General features: G+C 36.6%; 3 protein-coding genes across 4 annotated transcripts; 2 read left to right on the top strand and 1 right to left on the bottom strand.

Annotated features, from left to right (window-relative positions):
* The first annotated feature begins 887 nt into the window (after nt 1-887).
* Nucleotides 888-2,301, top strand: LOC140974980 (glutaredoxin-C1-like). Its single transcript, XM_073438474.1, has 2 exons — nt 888-944; nt 1,912-2,301. The coding sequence occupies exons 1-2, from the start codon at nt 888-890 to the stop codon at nt 2,299-2,301; spliced, it is 447 nt and encodes a 148-aa protein (XP_073294575.1).
* A 4,024-nt stretch (nt 2,302-6,325) lies between these two features.
* Nucleotides 6,326-10,770, top strand: LOC140975431 (uncharacterized). 2 transcript variants are annotated; one of them, XM_073439138.1, is made up of 10 exons: nt 6,326-6,643; nt 6,790-6,962; nt 7,504-7,662; nt 8,152-8,301; nt 8,418-8,561; nt 8,711-8,867; nt 9,302-9,474; nt 9,680-9,735; nt 9,843-9,945; nt 10,077-10,770. In XM_073439138.1, the coding sequence occupies exons 1-10, from the start codon at nt 6,406-6,408 to the stop codon at nt 10,164-10,166; spliced, it is 1,443 nt and encodes a 480-aa protein (XP_073295239.1). In that variant the 5' UTR covers nt 6,326-6,405; the 3' UTR covers nt 10,167-10,770. The 2 variants fall into 2 exon arrangements, with proteins under 2 accessions (XP_073295239.1, XP_073295240.1); XM_073439139.1 differs by having other exon boundaries at nt 6,328-6,643; nt 10,599-10,719.
* LOC140975430 (ABC transporter G family member 11-like) lies at nt 10,246-14,668 on the bottom strand. Its single transcript, XM_073439137.1, has 10 exons — nt 13,965-14,668; nt 13,383-13,672; nt 13,109-13,280; nt 12,898-13,020; nt 12,069-12,197; nt 11,772-11,966; nt 11,564-11,650; nt 11,202-11,474; nt 11,005-11,112; nt 10,246-10,929 (listed from the first exon to the last, which is right to left on the bottom strand). The coding sequence occupies exons 1-10, from the start codon at nt 14,361-14,363 to the stop codon at nt 10,579-10,581; spliced, it is 2,127 nt and encodes a 708-aa protein (XP_073295238.1). The 5' UTR covers nt 14,364-14,668; the 3' UTR covers nt 10,246-10,578.
* Between the last annotated feature and the right edge of the window lie 963 nt (nt 14,669-15,631).

Genomic DNA, 15,631 nt, shown 5'->3' on the forward strand with positions numbered 1-15,631 from the left:
ATATATATACACATCTTTATATCTCCATATACAATGTATATATAAACATTAATATATTTACACACTTTTAATCGACGTATAGATATATTAATTAAACTAAATAACTATTATTTAATTTATATAACTAACTCATTAGTTAATTAATTCTAGACCACTCTAGAACATTTTATGAAAATTTGCACATTTTAGTAGTCATCACTACTAGTACTATAATTTAATTATTAAATTCTAATTTCACTAAATAAATAATTATGAACTCATTATAACCCGATCGACGATCTGACAGAGCCGATGTATCAAAGATACAAGTCTTGTTCATATAATGAAAATAAAAAATTTCGAAGATCAAAATTTTCACTTACCATATTTGGCAGCTATCAATTTAGTGAACTCTTCCACCAAATAAGCAGTTTCACTCTCATTCTTTAATTAACAATTAAGCTAACTTTCATTTCTTTCATCGATAAAATTAGCTTATAAATTCCTTTATAAGCATCTTGTTTGATCTCCATCAATATACCGAAAATTCGGTAAATTCGGTATTTTTTCGGTACGGTAATCTCGGTATACCATAAATTCGGTATTTTTTTTCCACCCCTAGAGTATCGAGCTATCGCCACAACTACTTGTGAAATAATTTGCATTTCTGGATTGTTATCTGACATGGGAGTTACTTTGTTGTGCCAACACCTTTTTTCTGTGATAAACAGGCTGAGATCCACATTGCAGCCGGTCCCATGTAGCATGAACACACTAAAACATATTGAGATCGATTGTCATTTGATTCGAAAAAAGATTAAAAGTGGTATCATTAAGACAGTCCACATTTCATCAACCAAGCAACTTGCTGACTTATTTACTCTAGGGTTAGGCAGATCGCAGTAATAATGGTCCTTGCTCTCCAAGCTTGGTGTTTGAGATCTCCACCAACCTTGAAGGTGTGGGTTAGTAGTTGGACGACTCAGTTCCACGCTTTTAGTATTAGCACTTGTTACTAGTTCCACGCTTTTGGTTTTGTGCTTTTAGTGTCCACATTTGTGTTATATATAAAAAGAGACAATGTACCTTCTTTTATTAGATATACAGAAAAAAATGAGTTCTTCAGCTCAATTTCCCGCCCACTTTTAACTATGGCTAGACCATTAGGGGTGTCAATCGGGTCGGGTGGGTCGGGTTTCGGGTCAACCTGCGAATATATATATTTTTTCAACTCGAACCCGAACCAACCCGAAAACCGTACCCCTAACCCAAACACGAACCCGTCTAACCCGAATTTTATTTATTTATTTTAAAAAAATTAATGAAAAAAATTCGAAAAAATAAAAAATAATAATATTTTAATTTAAACACATACAAAATTTCCGATTTAAATTTGAAAGTTTAATTGTAGAAAATTAAAAATATATCTACTAAATCAAATAAACAATTGTTAAAAAATAAAAAATATACAAAATAAATATTAAATGATGAAAATTTATCATATAAATATACAACAAATTTTGTTCAAACATACAATATATAAAAATATAGGTAATATTTTCAAAAAAAAAAAATTCGGGTCAACCCGCGACCCGACCCGAAACACGTCTAACCTGGCACTAACCCGAACCTGATTTTTTCGTGTTGGATCGTGTCGGATTGACGGGTCGTGTTACATTTTACCATCCCTATACACCATTAACTCGAAATGAGAGCCAAAATCCAAAGTCAAAAACCGATCTTTTTTTATATGTGAAAATCCATACAATTTGTGAGCCTCGATTTGCTTTTCCCCATGCAAATGATCTCTATTTATATCTTAGCCTCAGCCCACATCCCTTTTTCATAATTTCACTCGAGCTTCAGAATACGAACAAATCGACACATTTCTGCAGAGCTCTTGTTCTTGCACCAAAACATGCACCATTACAGAAGTCATCACACGCCAGCCACCACCCCTCGACATTACATCATGTGCGTCATATCTCTGAGGCGGCGGCGGAGGACCCCTGGCAGAGGGTGGTGCGGCTGGCCTCCGGCAGCGCCATCGTGATTTTCAGCGTGAGCACTTGCTGCATGTGCCATGCACTGAAGAGGCTGTTCTGCGGGATGGGAGTCAACCCTACTGTCTTCGAGCTCGACCAAGATCCCAGAGGCAAAGAGATCGAGAGAGCCCTGATGCTGCTGCTCGGCGTCGGCTCCGCCGTTCCCGTCGTATTCATCGGCGGGAAACTCGTCGGCGCTATGGACAGAGTTATGGCGTCGCATATTAATGGCACTTTGGTTCCACTCCTCAAGGAAGCTGGGGCCCTCTGGCTTTAAACTAATTACTGAGTATTAATTTAGTAATTAGTATAGCTAATTAATTCGCTAAGTGTAGTTAATTAGCGCTTAAGTCTATAAATATCCCTCTTTTATTGGTATGTGGCCTGTTAATTATAAAGGAAAATAGCTTTTTAATTTAGTGGCATGCATGGAGTATTTTCTTTTCGTGTGTCAAATCCGACACGTCGTTCTAAATATGAGCTTTTGGTGTTAGATAAACTATAGATCACGCGTTATGCGGATTTTGTTGATGTTGTTTTTGGTTTTTTAATTTAGATGAACATAAAATATACACATTATTTGGAATTAACTTTGAATTTGATTATAACTTTAGGATAATGAGATAGTGGTTAGGATACCAAAAGTGAGAAGATGTTTTGGAAGTTTTGAGTTAACAATTTACTTATATATTGGAAGAATAGTAAAGATAAATTAGTTGAACACATAAATGATTAAAATAGTAATGATTCTAAGAGTTTGAGACATTATTAATATTGATGAACCATGCACATACTTTGTGTATATAAAATAACAATCATAATTTTTATAAGAGAAATGATAATATATTTTTATTTCATTAAACGTTTAATTTTATGTATATTTTAATAAGAATTGATAACTAATTAAATTTGAGAAGAAAATTAGAAAAAAGGGATAGAAAGATTAGAGAAGATGGTTTAAATGGGGCTGATCTAAGTGCAATGTTTTGGTTTTTTCCACGCGTTTTGTTTAATTTTTCACTCAAGTGCTGATATGATATCAAGTATGTCCGACACTGCTACTTTTAGACCAAATTTATCGGGATTTGGAAAATTAAGGATTATTTTCAGCCAAAATGTGAGGAGGGTCTTAATTTTGATCATAGTTATGTATTTGCTATTTGTGGATGGATCAGGTGCATATGTTCATATAGAGTGCAGAATGAGGGCAAGTTATCCAAGCACAACTGAAGAGCTTTTCTTTTCTGTCAACAGAACAACAGACTCGAATGGAGTGTACAAGTTGGAGTTTGCATACTTCGATTGCGCGGTAGAGTTCCAGTACTTTTTTTGCGTGGCGAACTTGATCGGAATCAGCTCGGATTCGAGCTGCAGTGTTCCTATTTTGAAGACCACTTCCGCTACTATATAGCCCAGATCAATGGCTGTGAAGTCTATTTACTCTAATTAGAATTAATGATTAAACAATAATGATTTGATTTAATTCTGCGGCGAAAAATGGTTTAAAATACTTTAAAACGGATCTTAGGGCCTAGAGAAATTTCGGCACGACCTCCCCGCAAATAAGACATCCAAAAAAAAACTCAAGCATCAGTTCAACTAAGCTGTCAAGGCTTTAAAACATGCTAAAACTGATCCAAACTAAATAATAAAAAGTCAAACACCTATACAGATACTCGGGACATCTCTCCGACAAATAAAATACGACATAGAACCGACACAAACCCCTAGACATCCATAAAAACTAGCTGTGAGACTCCAACGAACCAAAACCAAACAATCCAACCTCGACTATGAGCTCCGCTTGTGGAACCTTTGCATGGTGCTTTAAAACCACTCGGGAGATCTACCATGGTGTCCAAAATCAACCACAGCAGCCCCTCCAGTAAACGACCGAGGTTAGGATTCTGGTATGAAACAGCTCAAAAACATAACAATAACATAAATCATGCATCAATATATATATGTAGATGAAATCTGAAATGTATGAACATGGCTCAATATCAACGGGATAAACGGAGCCAAACGAACGATACTATCAACAAGAATAATGCTCGAGCAACACACAGGGGAGCTACATCGTCATGTAGCTAAACCGCCCTACCAAGTATACGAGGTATGACAGGCTGTGCTAATCAACACCCCCAACTCGGCTTCCATATAGTTGTAATGATATATAACAGGATTAACACAAACAAACCAGAACTGGATATCACAATCTCAGCACTCACCTCGAGGGTTACACTAACAATGGGATCGATCAATCTTAACTACGATTTCAGGTGTATCAATATAGGCCTATCGGCCACACCCTATTCCCGAGTTATACAACAACCTGTGTTGAATAACAATGAATAACAGTAAGTGGTCAATAAGAACGATAGGGCTAAAGATGTATGTCATAACAGTATGCCCTAAACTAAATGTCATATACCTAAACATATAACTCAATAAGGTATTTAACAACTCGAACAATTCACATAATTATATAAACAATAATAACAATATATAAATATGCTTAAAACATAATTTAAGTGTTATCGTTATATGTTACCGAACTATAACATACATATACCAACTAACGACGATCAATGCACAGCTCCTCTGCCTAAAACACATAACAATAACTCGAATAATCCCACATTTCACCAGAAGAAATCAACAAGGAGTTTGATCATTTCGACGCGATTAAATGCCAAAAAACAGAAACCATGAAACTACCTTTGTTTACAGTTCCAGATTCAGCACTTAAGAGTATAAAATTCATATCTCACTCAATATTGGCTAAAATCAATATCCGCCAATTGGAAATGAAAGAAAACTCAATTATATAATTTGCCTAGAAGAAACCATTTTCAGAGTCTAAGTAGATTAATCCCAAAATTAGCAAGAACACCCTGCTACTCACGAAATTCGGGGAAAGAAATCTAAAAGTGAGCAGTTTCAGTAAAACATGCATAACCTTTTCAATTCTTAATGGAATTTGACGTTTCAAGTCTCATTCGAAAGATAACACATATATCTACAACTTTCATTTTAGCAAAATATCCAGAATCCAACTGCAAAAAGGTCAAAACCTCGAATTACAGTAGCTATTCTACACAGCTCAAACACAGAGTTCGATTTCGTCACAATTTGGTAGAAAAATCATATCAAATCTGTTTCTAATTGAAATTTCATTTTTCCAGCGGCTACAGAAAGCTAACAAATAGTTCTACAAGTTATATTTGAACACAAGTCAAGATTAATAGTGCTCAATACACATAAACCCGAAAATCATAAGCAAAAGCTCACCGAATCGGACAAGAACTGTGTAGAAATGAGCTGAAATTAGCAGCTTCGATCCAGCTGAATACTTGCTCAAAATTACTGATTTATAGCTTGAATCGAACCTTAGGATGTTAGGAACACAACCGTTAAGAATTTTTAAGTTTCGAGATCGGACGGAGGAGTTATGTCGATTCTACGGCAGTTGGTACAGTGGCTTCGGGGAGGATGTGAAAAAGACATGGGTTTATGGGAATGGGTTGCTTCTTTCTTCTTCCCTTTTTGGCTAGTGAGTATGCATATATGTATTGTATATTTGTTTATTAAAAGTAGTAATTTAAGCTCAATTATCCCGGTTTTGCATTTAATTGATCTCGTGTGTTATTTCAGTCTCTATATATATTTTATATCATATTAACTCTGATATACTAAAATACATATTTTTAACACACCTTCAAAAATTATTTGGCATAATAATTATTTTAATTTATCAAGTCAATAATTATTCTAATTATATATATAGTTTTACTATGTTGCTCACCAACCGTGTATACCTCTATATGTCCATCAATGAGATGACATGAACTTATTGGATGTGATGAAGCATATCAAATAAGCGAGTGTCACCTCATTGATCCAACTTGAATAGAAATACGCCACAATTGACGGGGCAAAATGCGATTAAATTATAAATAAATCGGGGACAAATTGCATCAGAATCCCTATGAAAATTTTAGAAAACGAAAAACCATTTTCTAAAATCAATTGGATTTAAAAATCTGTATTTTTAAAAATAAGATATCAAATCCATTGCAAATGACTTATGATTTATAAAATTTAACTTTCTTGACTATAAAAAGTTGATATATGAGTTTTTTTTTTTTTTAAAAAAAATTGATATATATATGAGGGCTTAAAATGCTATTTTTATATAAGCCCATTAATTTTGACAGGGAATTCGTGAATTTTTATATTATATGAGGGCTTAATGCTATTTTTATATTTTTACGAGGGCTTAAAAATGCTATTAGCCAAAACTGCCTTTTCCTGTCCAAGTTAAACTCAACGATTGACACTCCGAGTCTTGACACAGTAGTAGCTCACTCAACCGGCGATGGATGAAGGAGAAGGAGGAGGAAAAAGCTCGTTTATAGCGGAAAGAAACTCGCTCCTCGTAATCCACGATGCTTTGATCGTAACCATGGACTCAGATTTTCGTGTTTTTAGCAGCGGCGGAGTTGCTATCCAAGGCGACACCATTATAGCAATCGGCCACTCTCAGGATGTACTTTCTCAGTTCTCGCCTCTTTCACCTCAGATCCTCAACCTCCATGGGCATTTTCTTCTCCCAGGCATGCAATAATCTTGAATTTATTGTCTTCATGGGTGGTGGTGCTGTTTTGTCAATTGTTTTTGTGGAAACCGTGCTCGTGATATTGTCTTTGTTTATTTGGTACTTGATATATGGATATGCATTGAATTTCGTTGTTGTTCATAGGGTTCATTAACACCCACGTTCACACCTCACAACAGTTGGCCAGAGGGATTGCTGATGACGTCGACTTGCTGACGTGGCTTCACCAACGCATCTGGCCGTATGAAGCCGAGATGACTGAGGATGACTCTTACATATCTACTCTACTCTGCGGGATTGAGCTCATTCACTCAGGTGTAAGTGTTATTTGCGTGGTGTTATCGTATCATCTGATTGTATTATAAACAAATTTTTCTGAAGCTCGAGTTCATATAATATACAGGTTTTACGTGTAAGTCGAAGATCGAGTGATATCTGTCCAGAAATGGTATTTAACATGTATGAGTTTACATTGGTTGTAGGGAGAAAAGGCCCACAAAATCTAAGATCAAGTTAATGAAATGTGTATGATATTGTGTACTAGTAGTTTTTAACTTGTGACATTGTCACTGATGCTATGTTAGAAATTATTTTTCCCAAAAAATTTGAGGTTGTATGAAGAGAGCCAACATTGTTTTTTATACTTAAATAATTTGCAGGGAATTGTCGCTTACCAAGTGCAGGTTGCTTTTGTAGTACTAATCTATAATGCCAATTTTGTTCTCATATAAAGAATCTTGATGAATGAGTGCTAATACCTGAGTAGAAAGTAATCACCTTTTAGTGGGTACCTGGTATTGTTTTGTCCAGTTATATATGGAAAGATATCAGATATGCTGCTGGTAATGCGTGTGATAGGTTACATGCTTTGCTGAAGCTGGAGGGCAGCATGTATCTGGAATGGCAAGGGCCGTTGAATTGCTAGGCTTGCGTGCATGTCTGGCACAATCGGTTATGGACGCTGGTGAAGGACTTCCTGCATCATGGACCAAAAGGACTGCTGAGGAGTGTATTCAGGTTCTTTTCGTTTCCAATTATCGGTAATTAAATTACAGCTCAATATGTCTCTTAAAAATATTTTTTAATCCTATGACAATTAGTCTTGTACATTGTTGAAAGTGATTTAATGAATATCGTCCTTGAAAGTCTAATGTGATTATCTTTGTATTCAGTGAAAAGGCAGATTATGTAAATAACATTTCATGAATAAGAAAATATCAGCTGTCAAATCTTCAAAGCCCGTGTTAACCTGTGAAATTTGGTCTCGCCTCTAGCTAATCTCTCAATATTTAATCTATGAGGGTATCTTTGTAAGATTTGGGTTCTTGAAGTTTTGTGTTTCATTAACTCAAATTGTTAGCTTTTTAATCTAACGACATGTATATCTTCACTTTCTTATTTAGTTTTTACGACACAGATTTGTTTGTCTAATCCTGTGGTTTATTCCATTGAGGCTGCCTTTATGTCAGTGAGCTTACTGTAACAATTAATTATTTGTGAGGGCAGTCTCAAATGGATCTGCATAAAAAGCACCATAATACTGCTGAAGGACGCATCAGAATATGGTTTGGGATAAGGCAAATTATGAATTCAACAGATTGCCTACTTACTGGAACAAGAGATGCCGCTAATGAACTCAAAACTGGAATCCATATGGTCAGATCTTGAGCTTATTAAGTTTTGAGGTTCAAATTAAGTTGAATGGCATTTTATGTCATTCACTCGATGTTTTATCATGTTAAAATGTTCTTATGTATCTTTTCATTTTCTAGCATGTTGCGGAGATACCATATGAAAACAAACATGTGGTGACAGTCCAAAGAGTTGAACATGGGACTGTAACATATCTTGAGAAAATCAAGTTACTACAAAACAATCTGCTGGTTGCTCATTCTGTTTGGGTCAATGATAATGAGGTAATCTTGTGCGTGTTTCTTGATCTACCAACTGAGCTCGTATTTTGAAATAATTATCGAGCCAAATATTCTCCCTGTAATTTTAAGTCCTCGTTTACCATAAAACTTGAAATCTTCAAATTTGTTCAATTTTATATGCCTTTTTTCAGGTTGATTTACTTTCAAAAGCTGGCGTTAAAGTGTCTCACTGTCCTGCTGCTGCTATGCGTATGCTTGGATTTGCACCAATTAAAGAAATGCTAGCTGCAGGTGTCTGTGTCTCTTTGGGAACAGATGGTGCACCTTCCAATAATAGGATGAGCATCGGTAACAAGAATTCTCAAACATATTGGTTTCAGTTTTGCTGCTTGTTTGTCGAGTTTATTTATCTGGTGTTTAATTTTGCAAAGAGTTATTCCATTCTTCTTGTGACAAACATATTGGTTTCAGTACTTCTCGTGCAGTTCCTTGTCATGGTGGAACATATTTAAAACTCTATAAATATCACATACAAAACTTCATTTGATACTAAAGCAGCTGGCTAAGTTTTACGAAAATGACGTTCTTTTCAACAAATATTTGTTTGAATTTACCAACATAACGGTCTGAATTTTCAAGGTTTAGCTCTTGTCTTCAATAGTAATTAATGGTTACGACATCGATAGGGATTTTGTCATCCAAAATAATTGGAAAAAAATCTTTTAAATGTCTCTTTTTATCTTATAGCACATTGCTTTGAGTAATTTTAATGTTCTATGTAGTTGATGAGATGTACCTTGCTTCTCTAATCAACAAAGGACGGGAAGTTTTTACTGAAGGAACTACAAATGCTACTGTTCTTCCTGCTGAAACCATTCTTGAAATGGCAACAATAAATGGTGCAAAATCTGTACTCTGGGACAATGACATAGGATCACTCGAGGTTGGAAAAAAGGTACACTAATTTCTGTCAAAGGTTAACTAAATATGTTTCTTAGGTCCAAGTGTTAACTAGTGTCAAGCCTCCATGATCGATTCAAGATTTTATCTTGGTATATGTTAGCTTAAAATACTCCAGTTTCAATGCATATATCTTCTTACAATTTCACATTTTGTATCGTTTTCTTTTTAAGTTTTAAGCCTGAGATTTGAATCTGCAGGCGGACATGATTGTCGTCAATCCGTCTAACTGGTCGATGATGCCTGTTCATGATTGGTATGACTCAGTTTCTGTGAAGGCGTTTTACAATAAGGTTCCTTCTCAAGATTTATAATTGCGAATATGACATATCTTCAAAGGTAACATTTCTTCTTGTTATGCAGCATTTCCTGCCTTGTTTACTGCATGAGAACGGAAAACATCACCTCTGTCATGTGCAACGGTCGCTGGATAATGGTGGATAAGAAGATCACAACCTTAAACGAGGTATCATACATATACCCACAAAAGATTAGATTTGGAACAATTTCATGCTCATCCTTGGAATTGGCGACCAGAGATAATATGAATATCGATTGGTTTTTAATATATGCAAATTATTTTTTTCTACTCGACAGGAAGAAGTTGTGATAATGGCTAAGAATGTGTCAAATGTTCTTCTGAAGCGAGCTGGCATTCAGATTCCTAAAAAAATGAACATCTTGTAATTAAGCTATATTTTTTGCACGTCTAACTTGGATTGTCGTATTACTCATTATATAAGAATATAAAGTAATGCAGTTAATCATATAAGATGTTAAATATAATACATTTTGAGTGATAAAAACAAATAAGTAGTTACAACGGTTTAATCATGCAAATGGAATCTCAACCCAAAATGAAAATATACTTCTACTTTTTGTGTAGTCAACTGAAAGAACTTTGATTGCTCGAGCAACTCATCTTGGTTTACACAGTAATCTCTCTCTCACACAAATTTCAACTCAAGAAATCTTAACATGCTCAGCATATAAAATAAATTTCCATGTTATGCGATATGTATTAAGAAACCGCATCAAATAGACAGTGGAAGTTTCCTTTGGGATGGCATGGTAGTCTCTCACAAGCTTTATATATATTCTACTTCTTGCCAATGCCAGGACGATTTTGGGCGTAGCTCCTCAGAGAAGGTGACTGAGTGAGGCCAAAGGGAGTGACAGTGTTATTCTGGTTTGCATTTTTCTTTTGTATTCTACGTCGCGCAATGCACGCACGGATCCATGGGGTCACGTCCTCGCTGAATTTGATCATAATGAAGAAGATGATGCGGTAGATAATGATCATGCTGAAGAGAACACTCAGGTTAGCCCATTTCGATCGGTTCACATCAATTTGGAACACGTTTTCTAGAATATATTCTCCTGGAATCTTCGGAAGGTCGGGTGTCTGATTATCAAAAATCAGGCCTTTCAGATCATTTTGATATTGCCCCTGTTAGTAATTTCAGGTGTGTCAGATTACCCTAAACTTAAAAAGAGAGACGTTACATTTATGGTGTTTTTTTACCTGCAGAGCCCAGAAGTGGAAACTTATGTAAGACATTGGGTAACGCCAGAAGGGCTTCGGGATATCGTTCGGGAGTCGAAAGTAACCGGAGACAAGCATGAATATTCCCTACATACACAACGCAGAACATATAACCAGTCAGTTGAGTCTATTTTCTGCTTTATCTTAAGTTTTATTGATCTGTAAGCTATCACAACCTGGATTCCTGCACCTATGATAATTCCCATTAGGAAATTAGGAACAACACTGGCTATGGCCATCATGAGGCTCTCAACAACGGTGACACTCGCGTAAAGGCACAAGACGAAGAATAGATAATGTGAAAATCCGGGGTGGAGGCGGACCATGAAGTAGCACACAGTGCCGGAAATAAAGGTGATCAGTATGAGAAATGGCGCAGCAGATAAAGTATTGCTGATCACGAAAACACTCACGCCGTAGTGCCCATTAAGCCTTTCCCTTTGGAAAACCTGAGGTAACAAGACAAAACAAGTTATTTAATTTCATCCTCTTCTTTTTCTACTCGCAGGAATTAATTCACCAATCGATGTGATGTTACCTTCATGTCTTCCACAAACGAAGGAAACCCACCAATGGACATGAAGGTCACGAACCCGAAGACAAATGATGCACATGCACCTCTAGCCTGTAAATTCAACAGGTAAATACTCCCAAGGTTTTTAATATCATCAGGACATGAACTAGCTTAAACTCAGACGAGGTATATAGTTTAAGACGATTCAAAATGCATCAGCAATAAAGGTTACCAGGATCGAATTGTATCCAGTTCCCACATTCAAGTAAATGGTTCCAATGCAAATCGTGACAACGATGTAGATGACAAGCCTCAGCCAGTAATAGCCGAAATCCCTCGACATATTCACGAAAGAGCGTTTGGTTAAGGTGTAAGCCTGCATGAAAAAACTGGCCTGGCTCCCTCCAGAATCCAGCACGGTTCCGGTCTGTAATCAAGGCACATCATAGCAAGTCATATTCGAATCAGATCATATAATCTGATGAATGGATCAAGTTAAAACTCGAACAAGTGGGAAAATGACACTCACAACTTTGGACATCCCCTCGATCTTTTCTTTTGCCGAGTAACAGTAGGTCGAGGTACGATATGAGTCTAGAAGTGCTCGGATTGCTTCATTTGTTGTCACTCTATCCAGAGGATCGTCGTCCGGCACAAACTGATCGGATAAACATGGGAGAGAGGAGTCAAAAAAAAAGATTAAATGACAACTGCAAATGGAACTAACACGAGTTTCTTGCATATGCGAGAGACATATGTCCCCGGTATCATATATCAACAACAAAGTTTCTCGAATATCAGAATCAGACAAATTCAAATTCATCTCCTTTCAATTTAGTAGTACTTGTAAAGAATTGAAGGTATTTAAAATTCATTTTGCAAGTCATCACTCAAATCAAAATCTCTCTTTCAAATCCAATTCTTCCATCCTAGCTAGCAAATGGACTTTTTTTGGGTCATTTTTTTTTTTTCCTGAAGAAGTGTGGTTCACCTAATCAATTATGTATCATGAATTTTCATTGGATGCAAGTCCTTTTTTATCTTGAACGAGGGCTCTCTAAAAATTCAACGATAACGTATTTGTGCATGCAATAACTCGCTAATCACATAAGTTCTTAGGAAACTTTATATATAAAAAATCACACAATAAAAATTTTCAAATTCCGATTCAAAAAACTTCTACTCCGATCATGCCTGCGCAAAATATAGATGCAATGATAAATAGAAAGATAATAATAAAAATAATATAGCTAATTTTTAACTCAAATAACTATAAAATTTGAATAAAACACGAGAAAATGGGAGTGGGATGATATCTAATCCATTGGTGCCGAAGACAAGAGTCAAGAATGGTATACCCGCAATTTCATGGATCCTTTGAGAGTTGCTTTAACTTTATCAAAGTCGGAATTGATGCAGCGGAGAAAATGGTCTGATGGGTTTCGGAGAGCCGGACATGGGAAGCCAGCTTGTGCAAAAAACTGCAAATTCAACACCCAGAACATGAGATTTCTATCCTATATGTATGTCCCACAAGAAAATGTTGTGTTTAATGATGAGATTTCTTGCCTCGTAAGCTTCTGAAGCTTGGCCGAAGTACACTGTTTTCCCACCAGAGAGCAGGTACAATCGATCAAACAGCTCAAAAACCTCACTGCTCGGCTGGTGTATGGAGGCAATAACAGTGCGCCCGTCTCTGGACAAAGCTCGCAACGTTTGTGTCACAAAGAATGCCGATGCACTGCCGCGAGTAAGAAGAAGATTTAATCATGAGATTCATCAGACAAATAATATGCGATCAAGAAGAGTTTTTGAGTGAGGAAATTTCGGGACTTTTGATCACCTGTCTAGTCCACTGGTTGGTTCGTCGAGGAAAAGCAATCTTGGCCTCATCAGGATCTCGATTGCGATGCTGACCCTTCTCCTCTCTCCGCCACTCACGCCTCGCAAGTGCCAGTTTCCAATAACAGTGTCCGCGCAATCCTGAAGTCCCATCTCGATTATGGTGCTCTCCACAAGCGTCCGTTTGTCCGACCAAGGCATTCGATCCGGGAGGCGCAATCGAGCTGAATAGGAAATCGTTTCTCGAACTGTCAAAGTACCGATCAAGTTGTCGTCTTGAGTAACATATGCCTGCATTTGCAGCAGAGGAGCTCATTCTGGTAACTATCTTTTTTGGAAACAAAAACATTTCTGTATTTTATATGTAATTTTTGTAAACAAATCACTATACTGGGAAAAATCTCCATTCTTGACTGTACGCTAGAGAAGTAGAATATTTAAACTTGGAGCAGAGAAATCAACTACAGAGCAACGTAATCTTCTGGACCTTTGAACTCTATTTCGAGTTGAGTTGTCTAACTGTACTACACAAACTAGCTTAAATTCTTGAGCAAGAACGAAAATGGGTGTCAAAATTACTTACAGCAGTCCCGAATGACAACTTGGCTTTACGGCCATTGAGCATAACGGTCCCGGACATGAACGCGTTAGCAGCAAGCCTTCCAGAGAGCGCATCAAGAAGCGTAGACTTCCCGGATCCAGACGGCCCCATGAGCGCCGTAAACGTCCCCGGCTCCGCATAACCCGAAAGCTTCTCCAGAACATTCTGCGTGCCCCCGTTACTCAGAGTCACCACCACAGTCAAATCCTTCCATATAAGCCTCGCTGAGACATCGCCCACGAACTCCGTATTCGCTTTCTCCTTCCACAGGCTCTCACTCAAAGGGCTCAATCCCCCCACTATCATCCCCTTACCCTGCGGCCTACTTGACTCTATCTCCATCATAACATCGTCCGCATCCGAGCTCCGTGTCCCCGCCATTTTTCCTTCCTCTCTTCTATATATCCCAAGCTCCAGCAATCAGTGAAGTATATATATATTTATTATATTATCAAACAAAGACGCAAAACTCGTGAATTTGACTGGGGGCAGAGGAGTTCGATCATGAACATGGATCGATAACGCCAAATCCCATTCCCACGCAAAAGGAGCCTGTCAAGAAAACGCAACTGCAACACCGCAGACAGCTAACTTCTAATCATTACACCAAAAACCCACCATGTGTAATAGCACGTATAACGAGTCTAGCTGCTAGGAAAGAAAAGGAGACCCCAACACCGTTGAATTAATTCTATCCCTTTCTCCCTGGTTAAGTGCTACGCATTAATGATTGCTGGTGGCTGTTGGTGAGCGCATTGAATACGCATCGGCCCGTTTTAATTTAGCCTTATTAGTTGGTTAGCACATAAATTGCATTGCATGCCCCATTGCCCCAGCCTGCGTTGCGTACGTACGCCTGTGCCAAAGTCTTTATTAGACACTTATTTGTATTGCATGCGGGCCGAAGGGTCCTGTTTTTAAACTAATTTCACATAGTCATGTTTTAAGGATTACGCGTTAGGTTAGTTTTAAAAATTTTGAAAAGTGGACATAAATGTACTAAAATAGATTTTTATAATATTTTTTTAATTAAATGAAAAAATACCGATTTTATAATTTTAAGAAGACATTGTTGGTATTTTAAAAATTTATCATGACATCAAAATTTGTCATTTTAGGTATCTCAATTTAATAATATAGTATAGAAATAGTGATTTTATTTGATATTTTCATAATATACACCGGCTATTTGTTGTATATTTTGGATTATCCACAAGGGTAAATTTAATTTAAATCATCACATCCAAATTTAGATTTGCATTCAGTCTTTGTTAGAAAATTTATGTGTTTGTACTTTTGGATCCACAACAAAATGTATCTAAACTCCCTGAGCACACGTGTCTTTTCTCGGATGAAAATCGATACAAAAAATTAAAAATACGGTACTAGTATATGATATTTGAGTATCGACTGTTTTAGATTTGGTGCAGATATATGATTTTTGAGTACCCAAATATTTATAATAAATATTGATATTAATGATATATTTGTTTTTCGAATAAAAATCAGTACAAAACTGTTAAGATTGGTTGAAATATTTAGAAAGATGGTTGAATAAACACTTACTAAAATTTCTTTGTTATTGGTAATTCAGTCTGGTTTGAAACTGAACTTAGTATTCTCGATTGTCAATGTAAGTTGACTAACAA

Source organism: Primulina huaijiensis, chromosome 4 (genome assembly GCF_012295235.1).
Source record: "Primulina huaijiensis isolate GDHJ02 chromosome 4, ASM1229523v2, whole genome shotgun sequence".
NCBI lineage: Eukaryota > Viridiplantae > Streptophyta > Magnoliopsida > Lamiales > Gesneriaceae > Primulina > Primulina huaijiensis.